This window comes from Apodemus sylvaticus, chromosome 2 (genome assembly GCF_947179515.1).
Source record: "Apodemus sylvaticus chromosome 2, mApoSyl1.1, whole genome shotgun sequence".
Taxonomy (NCBI): Eukaryota; Metazoa; Chordata; class Mammalia; order Rodentia; family Muridae; genus Apodemus; species Apodemus sylvaticus.
In genome coordinates, this window is record NC_067473.1 from 84,372,952 (window position 1) to 84,386,338 (window position 13,387).

A 13,387-nucleotide genomic window follows, 5' to 3' on the forward strand; every position below is an offset into this window, starting at 1 on the left:
GATTGTAAGATGGTGTAACCACTTTGGAAATCAGTCTGGTGGTTCCTCAGAAAACTTGGCATGACATTTCCAGAGGACCCTGCTATACCACCCCTGGGCATATACCCAGAGGATTCCCCAGCATGTAATAAGGACACATGCTCCACTATGTTCATAGCAGCCCTATTTGTAGTAGCCAGAAGCTGGAAACAACCCAGGTGTCCCTCAACAGAGGAATGGATACAAAAAATGTGGTATATTTACACAATGGAGTACTATTCAGCCATTAGAAACAATGAATTCATGAAATTCGTAGACAAATGGATGAAGTTGGAGAACATCATACTAAGTGAGGTAACCCAGTCTCAAAAGATCAGTCATGGTATGCACTCACTGATAAGTGGATAATAACCTAGAAACTTGGAATACCCGAGAAATAATCCACATATTAAATTATGTCCAAAAAGAACAGAGGAGTGGCCTCTGGTTCTGGAAAGACTCAATGCAACAGTATAGGGGAAGAACAGGGAAGTGGGAAGGAGTTGATGGAAGAACAGGGGGAGGGAAGAGAGCTTATGGGACTTGCGGGGAGTGGGGACCCAGAAAATGAGAAATCATTTGAAATGTAAATAAAGAATACATCAAAGAAAAAAAGAAAAAAAGAAGAAAAAAAAAAGATCCTGCTTCTCCAGGATTCTTTTAAAATACTTTTTTATACTCATCAATTGATTGGTTGATTGATTATTGATTGTGTTTGTGTATGTCATAGTGCACATGTGGTGGGCAGAGGACCTTTTGTGACAGTTGCTTTTCTACTTCCATAATGTAAATTCTGGGGCCTGAGCTCAAGTTATCAGACTTGGTGCCAAGTGCCCTTACCCACTGAACCCTCTTGCCAACCCTTCTCCATGACTCATTTTTAAGAATATTTTTATTATTGTTTGTTTTACATGTGGGTATGCCTGAGGCTAGGGAGCATCTGCTAGAGCTGGAGCTACAAGCAGTTGTAAGCTGTCTTATGTGGATGCTGGGAGTTGAACTCAGATTCTTGGCATGAACAATAAATACACGCTATTACCTACTAAGCCATCTCACCAGCTTCTCTTCATGACTTAAAGAAAATTTCTCTCCAAAATTGTGGTCCATTGTAAGTAACAACTGAGAAAACTTAAACATTTTGTGACCTTTATTTCTTATGTTTTATGGATTTGGTTTTTTTTGAGACAGGGTTTCTCTGTATAGCCCTGGCTGTCCTGGAACTCACTCTGTAGATCAGGCTGGCCTTGAACTCAGAAATCCACCTGCATCTGCCTCCCAAATGCTGGGATTACAGGCGTGCGCCGCCACCACCACCCAGCTACATTTTGTGACCTTTAAAAAAACATCCTGTTAGCTGTTTGTGGAGGCTCACACTGATAATTCCAAGGCCAGCTTGTGCTACAGAGTGAGACCCTGTAGCACAGGCTGGCCTCAACATTATGGTGATTCTGCTATCTCACATATACTGGGATTATAAACCTCCCCACATTGGGATTATGTGTGGCTACTATTCCCAGGTCAAAGTGCCCTTTAAGTCTAATTTCAAGGCAAATAAAATACAGTTATGTTTAAATATCATACACATCAACATGCCTTAATTGCACAATTCTAATTACCTTTCAGTATCAGAACAATGCCTTTGATTTATGTATCCATTTAACTTTGGAGAGTTGAAACGCTAACACCACGAAATATAACAGCATGACAGATTACATAATGTGCCTTAAAAGGTGAAGGCATGGTTGACTGCAGGCCAGCAAGCCGGATGAGATGGACACTATGTTTACTTTGCAAGGGTTCCACTTTGTAGACTATGGAATCTACTTACGATTTCAATCCCTTTCATTGTTTCCTTTATCCTAAGCTTAACAATTTGGAGAACGTTATTTCCGCAGCACACCCGGCAGCACACACCTCAGCCATTCAGGCCACCCCACATCAGGTGACCCTTTCTGGCTCCACATCAGACTGTGACCAATGGCACAGGCCAGGGAGCATTCATGCAAACCCAGAGTGTCCTTCTACACTGTGGCTTTGAGGGGATTGGAGGCTGAGAATGGATATTCATCTGTACAGCCTCCTGATTATTCTTTCCATCCTTATATTTCGTTGTCTTGCTTTCGTGGGCACAATTTAGTGTGAAGTTCACTGGCGACTAGGAAACCATCTTTCCATTTCTTAAAGAAGCTATAGATGATATTCTAGCCATCAAATTTATTGTTGTCATTTAACCTAGCTTTGCACATTGGTTCCTTTATTTTGACTATACTTTTGGCCATGTTCCTATTATAAAGCAAGTTGGAAATTAAAGTATGTAATTTAAAGAAAAGGTTACTGAAAGCAGTAACCAAACTGTCAAAATGACCTTGAAAAACAAATCACTGCAGGTTTTAGAGTTGTAGAAGTTCAACCACAAATGCAAATTTAATGGGGTGGAGGGGAGAATAGTCACAGCAATTCACCAACACAAATCTCAAGCCCAAGCCAGCCTGTAAAGTGTATTTTTTTCTAACCTTGAGGAAAACATCCTGCCCAGCCTTCTAAATAAAATGCTGCTTCCTCCACACTTGTATTCTCTACAAAAAAATCTTTAATGGAATGATTTCTAGGAAACTCTATATTGGCTTCTAACCACACTGAAGAGCTTGTTCAGCGTTATTTTAAGTTATGTGTGTTGAGAGAGAAATTTACATTTGTGATTAACCAAGAGAAATTATCAAACTGAGGAGCAAGGAAGAGACTGTAGCTCATTTGAATTCTGGCTCCGGAGTCTTCTTTTTATTTAAAAGCTACATGATAGCGCATATCACTGAAACTCAAATATGGTATTTATTTATGTGGACTTTTGCTTTTATTTGGGCAACAGTGACCTCTCTGAGACTCTTAAAGTTAGAAAGTCAACTTGTTGCCAACTTACAGATTAAAAGGACATATGCTTATTTCAAAGTGGTCAAAAATGAATATCAAGTCAATAGATATCCAGCAATAGACCAGTTAAATTTCACATGAAGCAAGTCAACCATGACCTCTTTTGTTCTCTGAATATTTTGAGTTGGAATGATCTGAGAAAATTTCAGATCTGCTGCCTAATTATATGAAAACAACCAGAACAGGTTTCTTAGATTATAGGGGGAAAACATGAAAATTAAGCAGTCTCTTCTGGCAAAGCTCGCTAGGTCAGGACAATAAGTAGGATAGCCTTTCCCCTTGTGGGCTCTTCACATGGACTTTTGATCATTAGACAAGAACTGAGGAGTGGGTCAGGATAGGAACAGGGAATCCCCACACAAGCAGAGCTGCTTTTCGTAGTTGTGACTCTCTGTTAAGTCATTAGGTTACATTCAGCTGCCTTAATAAAGCCAGGAGCCCATTTCTCCCTGACTATGGCCTTCAGACACACACTGTGCAGAACAGTGACACAGGTTTGGGTGTAGACAGAGGGATAGTGGAGGCAGCTAGGCCCTCCCTTGGCATTGTCGTGACTAAGCTAACTTCTTCCTCAGAGCAGATTTCTGATATCTTCATCAGAAGACTCTAGAGAAGAAGAAGCTAAAACCATGTCAGAAGTCTTCAGCAAAGAAACGCTTTCAACCGATGTTCCCAATGATGTATGATTTTTTTAAAAAATGTATACATTAAAAGATAGAAGAGAAGCGAAGAAGAATATCTTTCTTAAAAACTTGGAATGTATACTTCAGGAAGTGGGTAATGTGTCTGGTGAGTAGCCAGGGGCAGCTAAGGCATGAGGGGTAGTGGGTGAGATGGTGGGTGGCTGGCTTTCTGCAGTGTACCACAAGCAGGGAAGCACTCTTGCTGGCTTAAAAATATACTGCAAGGTGACACTAGGACAGAGCGGTTGCATATTTTCCTTTCTTGTATTGCAACTATCCTTGGCAACACTAAAAGGCATGTTCCTATGCCCGGTAAGGGATTTTTTTTCTTTTTTTTCTTTTTTTCTTTATATTAATAGAAACCCAGTTTCTTCTGCATGCATGGCTCATACTCCGATCCGCACAGGCATGCGGTCACATGCTTTGTCTATACTTATTCATATATGCTTCTTTAATGCGCAACCCAAATGGCAGATGATCACCTACCTTCCCAGGTCTTCTCATCGCACAAAGCTGTCAGGTCCAACTGGGGCATATCTGGGACAAAGCTCTCCTGCTGATCTTCAGCATCTTGATTCCTCTGTTGTTTGGCGTCAGATACACTGGGATGCTCCTGAATCTTCATTGTGGGGCTCTGCAATAACAGCACAGTGTCCCCTAAAGTTACTGTTTATCAAAATGCAAAAACATTTGCATCGATTCAGTGCCTTCTGAATGCAACCTCCCAAGCCACAGCTGCTAACATTTCCACTGCAAAAATAAAAGCCAGGGCTTGATGCCCCCTGGGCACGCTCTGGATACTCTCATGCACAGAGCCACTGCCCATCTGCCAGCCTTTAACTTTCTTCTTGGAGGGGAGAGGCAAGATGATTTCCTTAGGCTGCTCCTCCAGATAACTCCAGGCAGCTGACAGGTCTTGAGTGATTACTGACTAAGACCGGGAAGAAGGAGAAGGAGTTTATGTTTCTTAAAGGAGCATGGCCCATCAGACGGTAAACAACAACAAAAAGCTGGCCACGGTTGCTAAGGCTGTGGCAGCAACATGGTGTGTCTGGCAAGCAGTGTCTTTGCTGCTTAGGTAAACATTCCTGCAAGGGCAGGGGAGAAGCTGGGGCCACCACACTCCTCTGAGCCCTCAGGCTTAGATCGATTAAATGGGGCTGTTTTCTCTAGAGTGTGGGGAGAACAGACTATTTATGGAGGCACTCTGGGTATTAAAACATTGTTGCGCAAATTCAAATGGCTGGGGTTTGGTGTTTCATCTCAGCTAGCAGTGAGAAACAGACCCTGAAAACAAGCCAAGAATACGGGTGAGCGATCTTCCCTCTCAGTAAAAGTAAGAGCTGGCAAGTTGGCGATATGTAATTTTATCCTAAAAATTTGCAGTTGTCATTGTTTTTCTGTTTATTCAGTTACCTTGAATACTAAAGCTGCATTTGGCTCTGCCATTGGTAGTGCCCACAGCCTGGCTAGGAAATGATGGAAGGGAAAAACCTTCCTTAAAATGCAGCTATTTAAGCTAAGTGCTTGTGTATGTGTGTGTGTGTGTGTGTTTACAATGGCAATTAAATGAATTCTTTTGCAACAAAATTGTCTTTTTTACCTTGCTCTCTTGGCATTTAGTAAGTTAAGCTGTTATATCTATTCCATTTTTTGTGAAATCATAAATGACTGTGCTTAAATATTTTTACTTGAAAATGTACTTTTCAAATAGCACAGATCTGTACAAAATATTTTCTTTGGGGATAAATGAACATTTATTTTTAGTTATCCCATTATTGATTGAAAAAAACCCAAGAACATCTGGAAGCCATAAGTGAATTCATTAATGTAGGAGATGTTGTTATACTTAAAATAAAGTGCTATTTGAGCCTTCCAGCTCCTTTTAGTAGCTGTCCGACCCACTTTGAGATCACCAGGGGAATTCTTGGTGATTTTCTTTCTATTCTGTTTCTCTGGAGTGAAGCATGAAGACTGGCATTTCTTAACATGGGGAACAAAGCAATACTTCAATACAGGCATGATGAGCAGTAGCATCACGAGAAATACCAAGGCCTTCTACTCTAGGGTAGTGGTTCTCAACCATTCTGATGCTATGACCCTTTAATACAGTTCCTTATGTTGTGGTGACCCCAATCATTAACACTATTTGGTGCTACTTCATATCTGTAATTTTGCTAGTGTTGTGAATCATAATGTAAATATCTGATATGTGAGCCCAACTGTTGCACTAGGATATTCTGAGTGTCTTATCTGTTTACTGGGAAACAGTCATATCAGCCACTGGTTCTGCGAGTTTAGCCTAAGTGGAACAGGGATGAAAACTTCAACATGGTATTCAGATTTTAGATGTTTTAGGGACAGTCAAATTTGTGAATGTATGGGTTTGTATGACTATAAATGTGTGAGACAAAGAGATGAACATGCATATAGTAAATAGGCATTTCTCAACAATCTTTTAAAGTTCTTGTGAATATCTAAGATATGATAATCAAAGCCTGCAGGCCTACAACTCAAAAAAGAGACAGACAAGCAGAAGTCACCATTCCTTCTCTTGCTGTATGGTACCATGTAAAGACCAATGGGTAATATGCCAGGTCCCCAAACTGTTAGTGAGGGGACTAGAAGACAGCACATATGACTGGATTTAAGGTAAAATACACTCTATCAAAACAAGGAACATGTTTATGCACCATGGGAAAAAATAAGCAAAATGAGAAAGAGGTCCTACCATATAGGCATAGGCAGAAGAGGGCTAGTGTGAAGGCCAGCAAACCAAGGAGCACCCTGGCCAGAGGGGGAGAAGAGGTTCCAGGGGGCTGCGCTGGGATTGAGAAGAGGGAACGCAGATGACAAGGGTGCCAGAAGCAGAGGCAAGGGTGACAACCCTATATGCTTAGCTAATCTCTGCATAATTAAGTGTACTCTAGTGCTGGCTACTACATGTCGAAAAACGTGACATGCAAAGAGGAAAAGTACTTGCTAGTTCATCCAAGAAACGATGTTCCAGTGTGTGTTAGATAGTTTCTTAGACACTAGGAAAATTGCGTTAGGCAAAATCAAATGTCCTGTGAGTGTTACACAATAGAATCAGTTAATAAGAAATTATTTCAGGGCTAGAAAGGTGAATCAGCGGCTAAAAGCATGCTGCTCTTGCAGATAACCCAGGTTCTATTCTCCACAGGAACACGGAGGCTCCCACTCTCTGTAACCCTAGTTCCAGGAGGGTCTGCCTCCACAGGAACATCATACAAAGTACACATACATATGTGTGGTCAAAACACCCTTACAGATAAAATAAAAATAAGCCATTAAACGTTTTGAAAATAAAAACATCATTAGGTCTATGGGAGATAAAACAAGGAAAGATGAGTGTTAGTGACAGTGGACAAGATGTCATGTTTTATGTTGAGTGGCCATGGATTGGATGGCTTCTTTTCATACTGACACACAGGCAGAGGTGTGAAGGAAGTGAGGGAATGGGCTGTCACTGGGAAGAACATTTCAGGAAGGGGGAAGCTTTGTTCAATGAGGCCTTGGTTTTTTGTTGGCTTGTTTGCTTTTTCATGTGGTAAAAAATAGTAGCAAATAGTCACTGTATCTGAAATCCCTCAAGGACAGCCACCAGCATGAGCACCATTCAGTGTTGAGTAGGACATTCTGCATAGTGAAACCTAGGTTAACTGAAGTTGATTCTTGGAACAATGGCAGACACATCACTCTTTCCTATACCTACCCCAGCTTGTATAACCATGGACACGCTTGCACAGCAAGCATGCTCTGTTCCAGTGCAACACAGGCATAACTTGGCTCTATCTTGCTGGGCTCTGATCCATCCCTGAGGTTATTGCTCTACTTGTCCTCTGATCTTACCAGCCCGAGTCCTAATTTTTGGCCCAATTGGTCTATGAAGTTGGTGTCTCTCCTGGACTTGGATTGCACAATTGGCTACTGCAGAGGAGGAGACTGATGGTAGGCTGCTCTTCAGTGGCTACTGAGGCTCTGCAGCATGTTCAGAAGACAAACTTCTCTTCCTGCCTGTAGGTAACTCAGTTGAAGCACCTGGCTAGGCAGTCTATACTTTCTAGGAATGCTTATTATAGACATGGCAAATACTGCCTATTTGCTTATCTGTTTCTCTTCTTTGATCATTCAGGTTAACTTGTTAAGGGCAGCCTCACATATGGAAATGTTTTTGGTTTAAACTTTTGTTGTTTACACATCTAGTATCTTCAGTTCAATCGAAAAGTAAATTAATTGTACAACTTTCATCTCACAAGTCTGTCATGCTATGATGTGGACCACAGTGAACCTCTGTCAAAATGCTGTTTCATATAATAATGTAAAGAATCTTTGCTTAGTGAAATAGTGGATGTCTCATGTACAGTTGGCAGGTAAAGGTGAGTTCTGGAGGTATAGACCTGAGTTTAATAGAAGCTCTGCTTTGTCAGGACCTGTGAATCGGCATCTTTGAGCATTAGTTTCCCTTTTTCTAATACTGGATTGAGACATCTTAAGATTGTTGTGAGTTACAAATCAAAAACATATACAATAGATTGCACACAGCAAGAGTACATAGATTTCTGTTTCTACCTCTACTCCCCTCCCCCTTCCTATTGCAGTGGTTTACTGAACATGTAGCATGTTCTGGGCAATAGACTTCACAAATGCATAAAGTATAGAATTCAGGGTGGAAGAAACACTTTGAAGGTCTGAGTGCTGGAGGCCTCAGGTGACAGTCCATATGTAGGTTCAAACCATTAACTTCAGTCTCTTAGCCTCAGCATTGTCAAGACTCCCACCTGTCCAGCCAAGCTTGATTGGACCTGTTCTGTCCCCAGCTTTGGGTGTTAGACAAGCTCATGAGCCATTCCCTGTGCAGAATTTAGGTAAGTGGCTCAGGATTTAGAATGAGGAATGATGATTCTTGAGGCTGCTGAACAATGCAGCTTTTCAGGAAGAAAACAACATTAACTGAAGACACAGGAAACTGCCAACATTTACTGTTTGGCCTGATAATAAAGGAGAGTAGACACAACACAGTCCCAAGATTCAAGTGTGCACAAGCTCCAGCAGCGTGTGGTGAAAGGACAGTCCTGTTTCTCAGGGTCATTGAGAGCTTGGACTTGAGATTGTGGGACAATCAACTTTCAGTCTTGCACAGAAAGCCTTAATGTTTCCCTTTCTCCTAGTTTTCCTTTCCTTCTTTTATTTAATTACTTTTTTGAAGCAGGATGAGAAAAAGGCAAATAGGTTTTTATGATGAATGTCCTGTTTGTTATCAAAGGTATGCTTCTAATCACTCTTAATTGGTGGGCTTAGAAGGCATAAAGAACATAAAAATATCTTGAAAGAATTTAACACTTCCCTACCTTAGAATTCTGAAATAAAATAATTTCTCTCTGGTAATTCAATGTCCTTCCACACAGTTAATAATCCTTGCTTGATTTACTTCCATGGCAAAAAGATTCATAAGTTTATTGTTTGAATAGTCTAGACTTTATATGAAGTGCAACATATTTCCACAATATAAAATTCCTTGGCTTGGGACTGGAGAGATGGCTCAGTGATTTTGAGTGCTTCCTACTCTTGCAGAGGACCCTAGTTCAGTTTCCAGCACTCACATCAGACTGCACAACTGCCTGTAATTACATCTGTAGAGAGGTCTGATATCTGTGGCCTCCATTGGGCATCTAGACTCACATGTAAATACTCACATGCATATGTATAATTAAAACAATAAAAGTAAACCTTTAAAGAAAAATGCTTAGCTTACAGAAGGAGCTGAAGTGTAAGACACCTCCATAGTGAGCACAAGTCTGAAAACATATTTCAGTCATGTGTTTTAGAAGGGGGGGGCACATGAGTGATAAGAATGCTTTCTTTTCTCAGGACCTGAGATTTTAAATGATATTCAGAAAGAAAAAACAAATCCTCTAGGCTCCATGTGTTATAAAACACATGCTACCTCTTTCTTAAGTTATCTCCATTCATACAACCCAGGGAAGATATTTTTATTAATGTTGTCAACCTCTGCATTGCCCACCGCAAGGAATGCTACTTTTCTTTGTGAAATTTTGAAATGACTTTGAAATATTTTCATTGTGTGCAATTAAATAATTTTTAATTCAAACCTCAGAAGAAAAGTAACTTTTGGTGTAAAGTACGTACCAGAGACTCCCAGAGATCCTCTTTTTAAAATAAAAAAAAAATTAAAGGCATGCAATGAAGGTGCAGGGTCATGATTGTTTTCAAAACAGGTGTTGGCATGAAGTATGTTTAAAACAGCCAATTGACATTTAAAAAAAAATAAAATCGTACTGAAACAAGGGAGAGTACATTAAAAATGGAAAACAAATCTTCCATTCTTTAATGAATAGTAATAAAAATAGTCCCTCAAAATAGATGTAATCCCAATCCTGTGAAGTGGTATCTTTTTCTCCATTGGTGCAACTATTATAAAGGGTGACAGTCAGAGTTTGTTCTTTATTTTAATTCGCCATCTAATTTCTTCTCTGAACTGAAGTGGTCATGATGGTAGTATTTCTTAAGAGTTAATGCTTACAGTGAGCTGGTTGCTGATTGGTGCTACATATGGGTAGCACATGGAAAAAGCAAACCTGGCACCCAGGAGAAGAATTTAAGATCTGTCCCAATGATTGTGCTGTGAGCTAGAGACATGGGGAGACCACTGTGAGTTTGAGTGCCATTTGGCATTGTGATTTACTCTCATGAAGTTCATTGACACCACTGTTCTACTTCACGTTATCCCAGAATAGGTGAGACATCTCCAGGAGCCTGGCAAGATTTAAACTCATGTCCAATGTCAAAGGGCTTTCTGCAAGCCAGGGAAGACGGTAAAGAAAAGAAGAAATGTGCACCCTAAGAGACAAGAAGTCCAGCAGCCTAGCCTGTTGCTTTGGTCCTATGGAAGGAAGGACACTTGAGTTGTAAATAAGATATGAAGGAATTATCTCAGAGGCAGAGGCTTGAAGTAAAAAAACAACAAAACAAAACAAAAACAAAAACAAACAAACAAACAAAAACACATGAGTTTTGTAGGGAGACAGCATCTTGCTATATAGCCAGACTGTCATTCTTGGTGCCTTAGCCTCCTGGGTGCTGGAGTTCCAGGTCCAGCACCATGTCCAGCTCTCTGTCTAGGCTGATGAAGTTATACAGACGAAAATAAACAGACGAAATATAAGAAAGCTACAGCATTAATGGGAAGGTCTTCATTAGCTTACAATTGTTTGTGTGAGTGTACACTTTTCTAAAGAGAAAGTTCTCAAATTTTCCAATTCTTTGTGTTTTCATTGGTAGAGATCATATCTAAGACTTTCTACATGCTATATACATCCTGTACCACTCAGCCATGCCACTCACTTCTACCTAGTATGGTGCTTAGATTCTAATCTGTTAGACTCAACACTTTCTTGGGGCAGTGATTCTGGCTGTCATTAAATGCTTTGAGAATAGAACATATGTAAGACAACTTAATAGACATTATTAAATAACTCCATTAATAAATCAGGTCGTTACTCAGCAAGTTTTAAGAAGTATTCATCTACTAAGACACTTCTCTCTATTTTATTAATATATCTACATTTAAAAGTATTTAGAGAAAAGCATTAATTCTTCCCAGAAATATACTAAAATTGACCCTGGGGCTGGGAGCATTTAGATATAGAACATGTGCTATACATACATAAATTTTAAGTTCAGACACTAAGCTGTACCAGAAATAGGCCAAAGAGAAAATGAGTACTTGAATCAATGTGGTGCCAAGATGACATACACAAAGGCAGGAAGATGAATGAAACATAGAGATATAGCCATTGGGGAGCTGAGTTTTTCATTTAATCTGAAAGAAAAGGACCTTTATTGAGTAGCTTAATCTGAATTTTTGTTAATTTAAAAAGGAATGAGAGGAATATAACTGTACTAGCACAATTTATCTTTACAAGGGGTAAAATAATCTAATCTAATTTCTAATCACAGTCCTGTGAGTTACCTTACTGGCTCTTATCAACAGGCTAGTACCATTTCCCAAGGACACTCAAGAACAAGGGCAAAACTCACCTGACAACGCTGAGTGTCTCTACTGCCTCTTTCATTTTCTTTGCTATCAACAAGAAAAACAAATACATAAATAATCCATCTATTTTATAATCTCTTTTATCCATTTATAATTATATTTATTTTAAAATTGGTCAGAGTATTTCTGACCCAAATTCATATAAAACTAAAAAACAAAATAGAACATACAATTAAAAATATAATAAAGAACCTAAGAAATTCACTAGTATATTAGGTATAGCAACACATGTGGACTGATAGCAGCTGTGACTGCAAGCACAATATCTGCACAGGCTCAAGCCAGATAAAATCCCAGCTTTGAGAGAATTGGCACATGAGTCCAAACAGTAGCTGAGAAGCTCTTGGGATTTAATAGTTGGTAGGAGAAGAGTCAGCTTTATTTAAGGATGTGATCCACACTCCATGGTAGTTCCCACACCCAAGAGTATTTAGACAACACACTTGGGCTTGTCTGTCTTTTTTAAAAGGGTGAACATGAAGTTGGACGGGTAGAAAGTAGGATGGATCTGGAGAAGTTGGAGGAGAGAGGTTGAATGTGATCAAAATAGATTTTATAAAATTTTCAAATAGTAAAAATATTATCTCTTCAAGTGAATGCCTGTGAATAAAAAACATAAGAAAACCACATGTGGATATAATTATTTGCCATAGTAATAGAGTCTGTACCCCAAATACTCTCCTTATAATAAATACTTCTGGCTACACAAAATCCTTTCTTTCTCCTGTTTGTTTTAGTTCTTATAACTCACATAGCATTTAGTGATGGAAATCTTTCATGCCCTTGAAAAATAGAGTGAGAAGAAAATTCTCAAATTACCTCTCAGATGATAGCAGTTCTGCAGCTTCTGGTTCAGGTGTTTCTTGGGATTGCATGGAACTGAGACTTTCCATGTTCTGTAACATAATAAATGTTGGGTGCTATGAGGCAAGGAAAGAAAAGTTCAATAGCATATTCTCCTTTCCTTAAAAGAGAAAAATCAGGGAAAGTAAATTGAGACACACTTCTGATGGTTAAAATGATGACTATTGGCATAAAGATATACTGAGTCCTATCACCCCATTAACAAAGACAACTGTCATCATGGAACCAGACAACTGTAACATCCTCACAAGCTAAAAAGGCATTTATAGCTAATGTGCAAAACTCAGATTGCCAGAATTTCAGGATGATTGGGAAATACAATGAAGGGGTGATCTTCAGTCTAATCTATCAGTTGCTATTCATTCTATATTTTTTCTTTTTGGTCTTTGTTGTCTTTGAGACAGGGCCTCATGTGATGGAGGATGACCTTGAGGTGATTCACACGCCTGCATCTGGAGAGTGCAAGGTTACAGCTGTGTGCCCTCACACCCAGCTTAATTTATTACCATTGTGGAATATGCTGCTAATATGACCTTGAGTAAACAATAGGCAATGATGAGAATGGCCTGATTATAAATCAATGTGGTCCAAAGTCTATTTTATGGGCTGGCATGTAGTTCAACAGTAGAACACCTGCCTAGCTTAGGCAAGGCACTAGATTCAATTTCCTGCATAAGGAAAGAAAAGGAAGTAAGTGTTCTACGCATTGCTGATCTGTTATTGAGGGCAGTGTAAACTAGTGCACTCCCAGTGGAAATCAGTGGGGAAGTTTCTGAAAGAATTAAAAATAGAACTA

General features: G+C 39.6%; 1 protein-coding gene across 2 annotated transcripts in view; it reads right to left on the minus strand.

Annotated features, from left to right (window-relative positions):
* The window catches only part of Fam13a (family with sequence similarity 13 member A), a 107,622-nt gene that overhangs the window by 34,346 nt on the left and 59,889 nt on the right, over positions 1-13,387 (minus strand). Inside the window, exons 6-8 of one of the 2 annotated variants that reach the window (XM_052173831.1) lie at positions 12,547-12,623; positions 11,712-11,754; positions 4,116-4,263 (exon numbers count right to left, since the gene is read on the minus strand). In XM_052173831.1, coding sequence (XP_052029791.1) covers positions 4,116-4,263; positions 11,712-11,754; positions 12,547-12,623 — 268 coding nt within the window. Of the gene's footprint in view, positions 1-4,115; positions 4,264-11,711; positions 11,755-12,546; positions 12,648-13,387 lie in introns of both variants that reach the window. The other variant, XM_052173830.1, reaches the window with a different exon arrangement.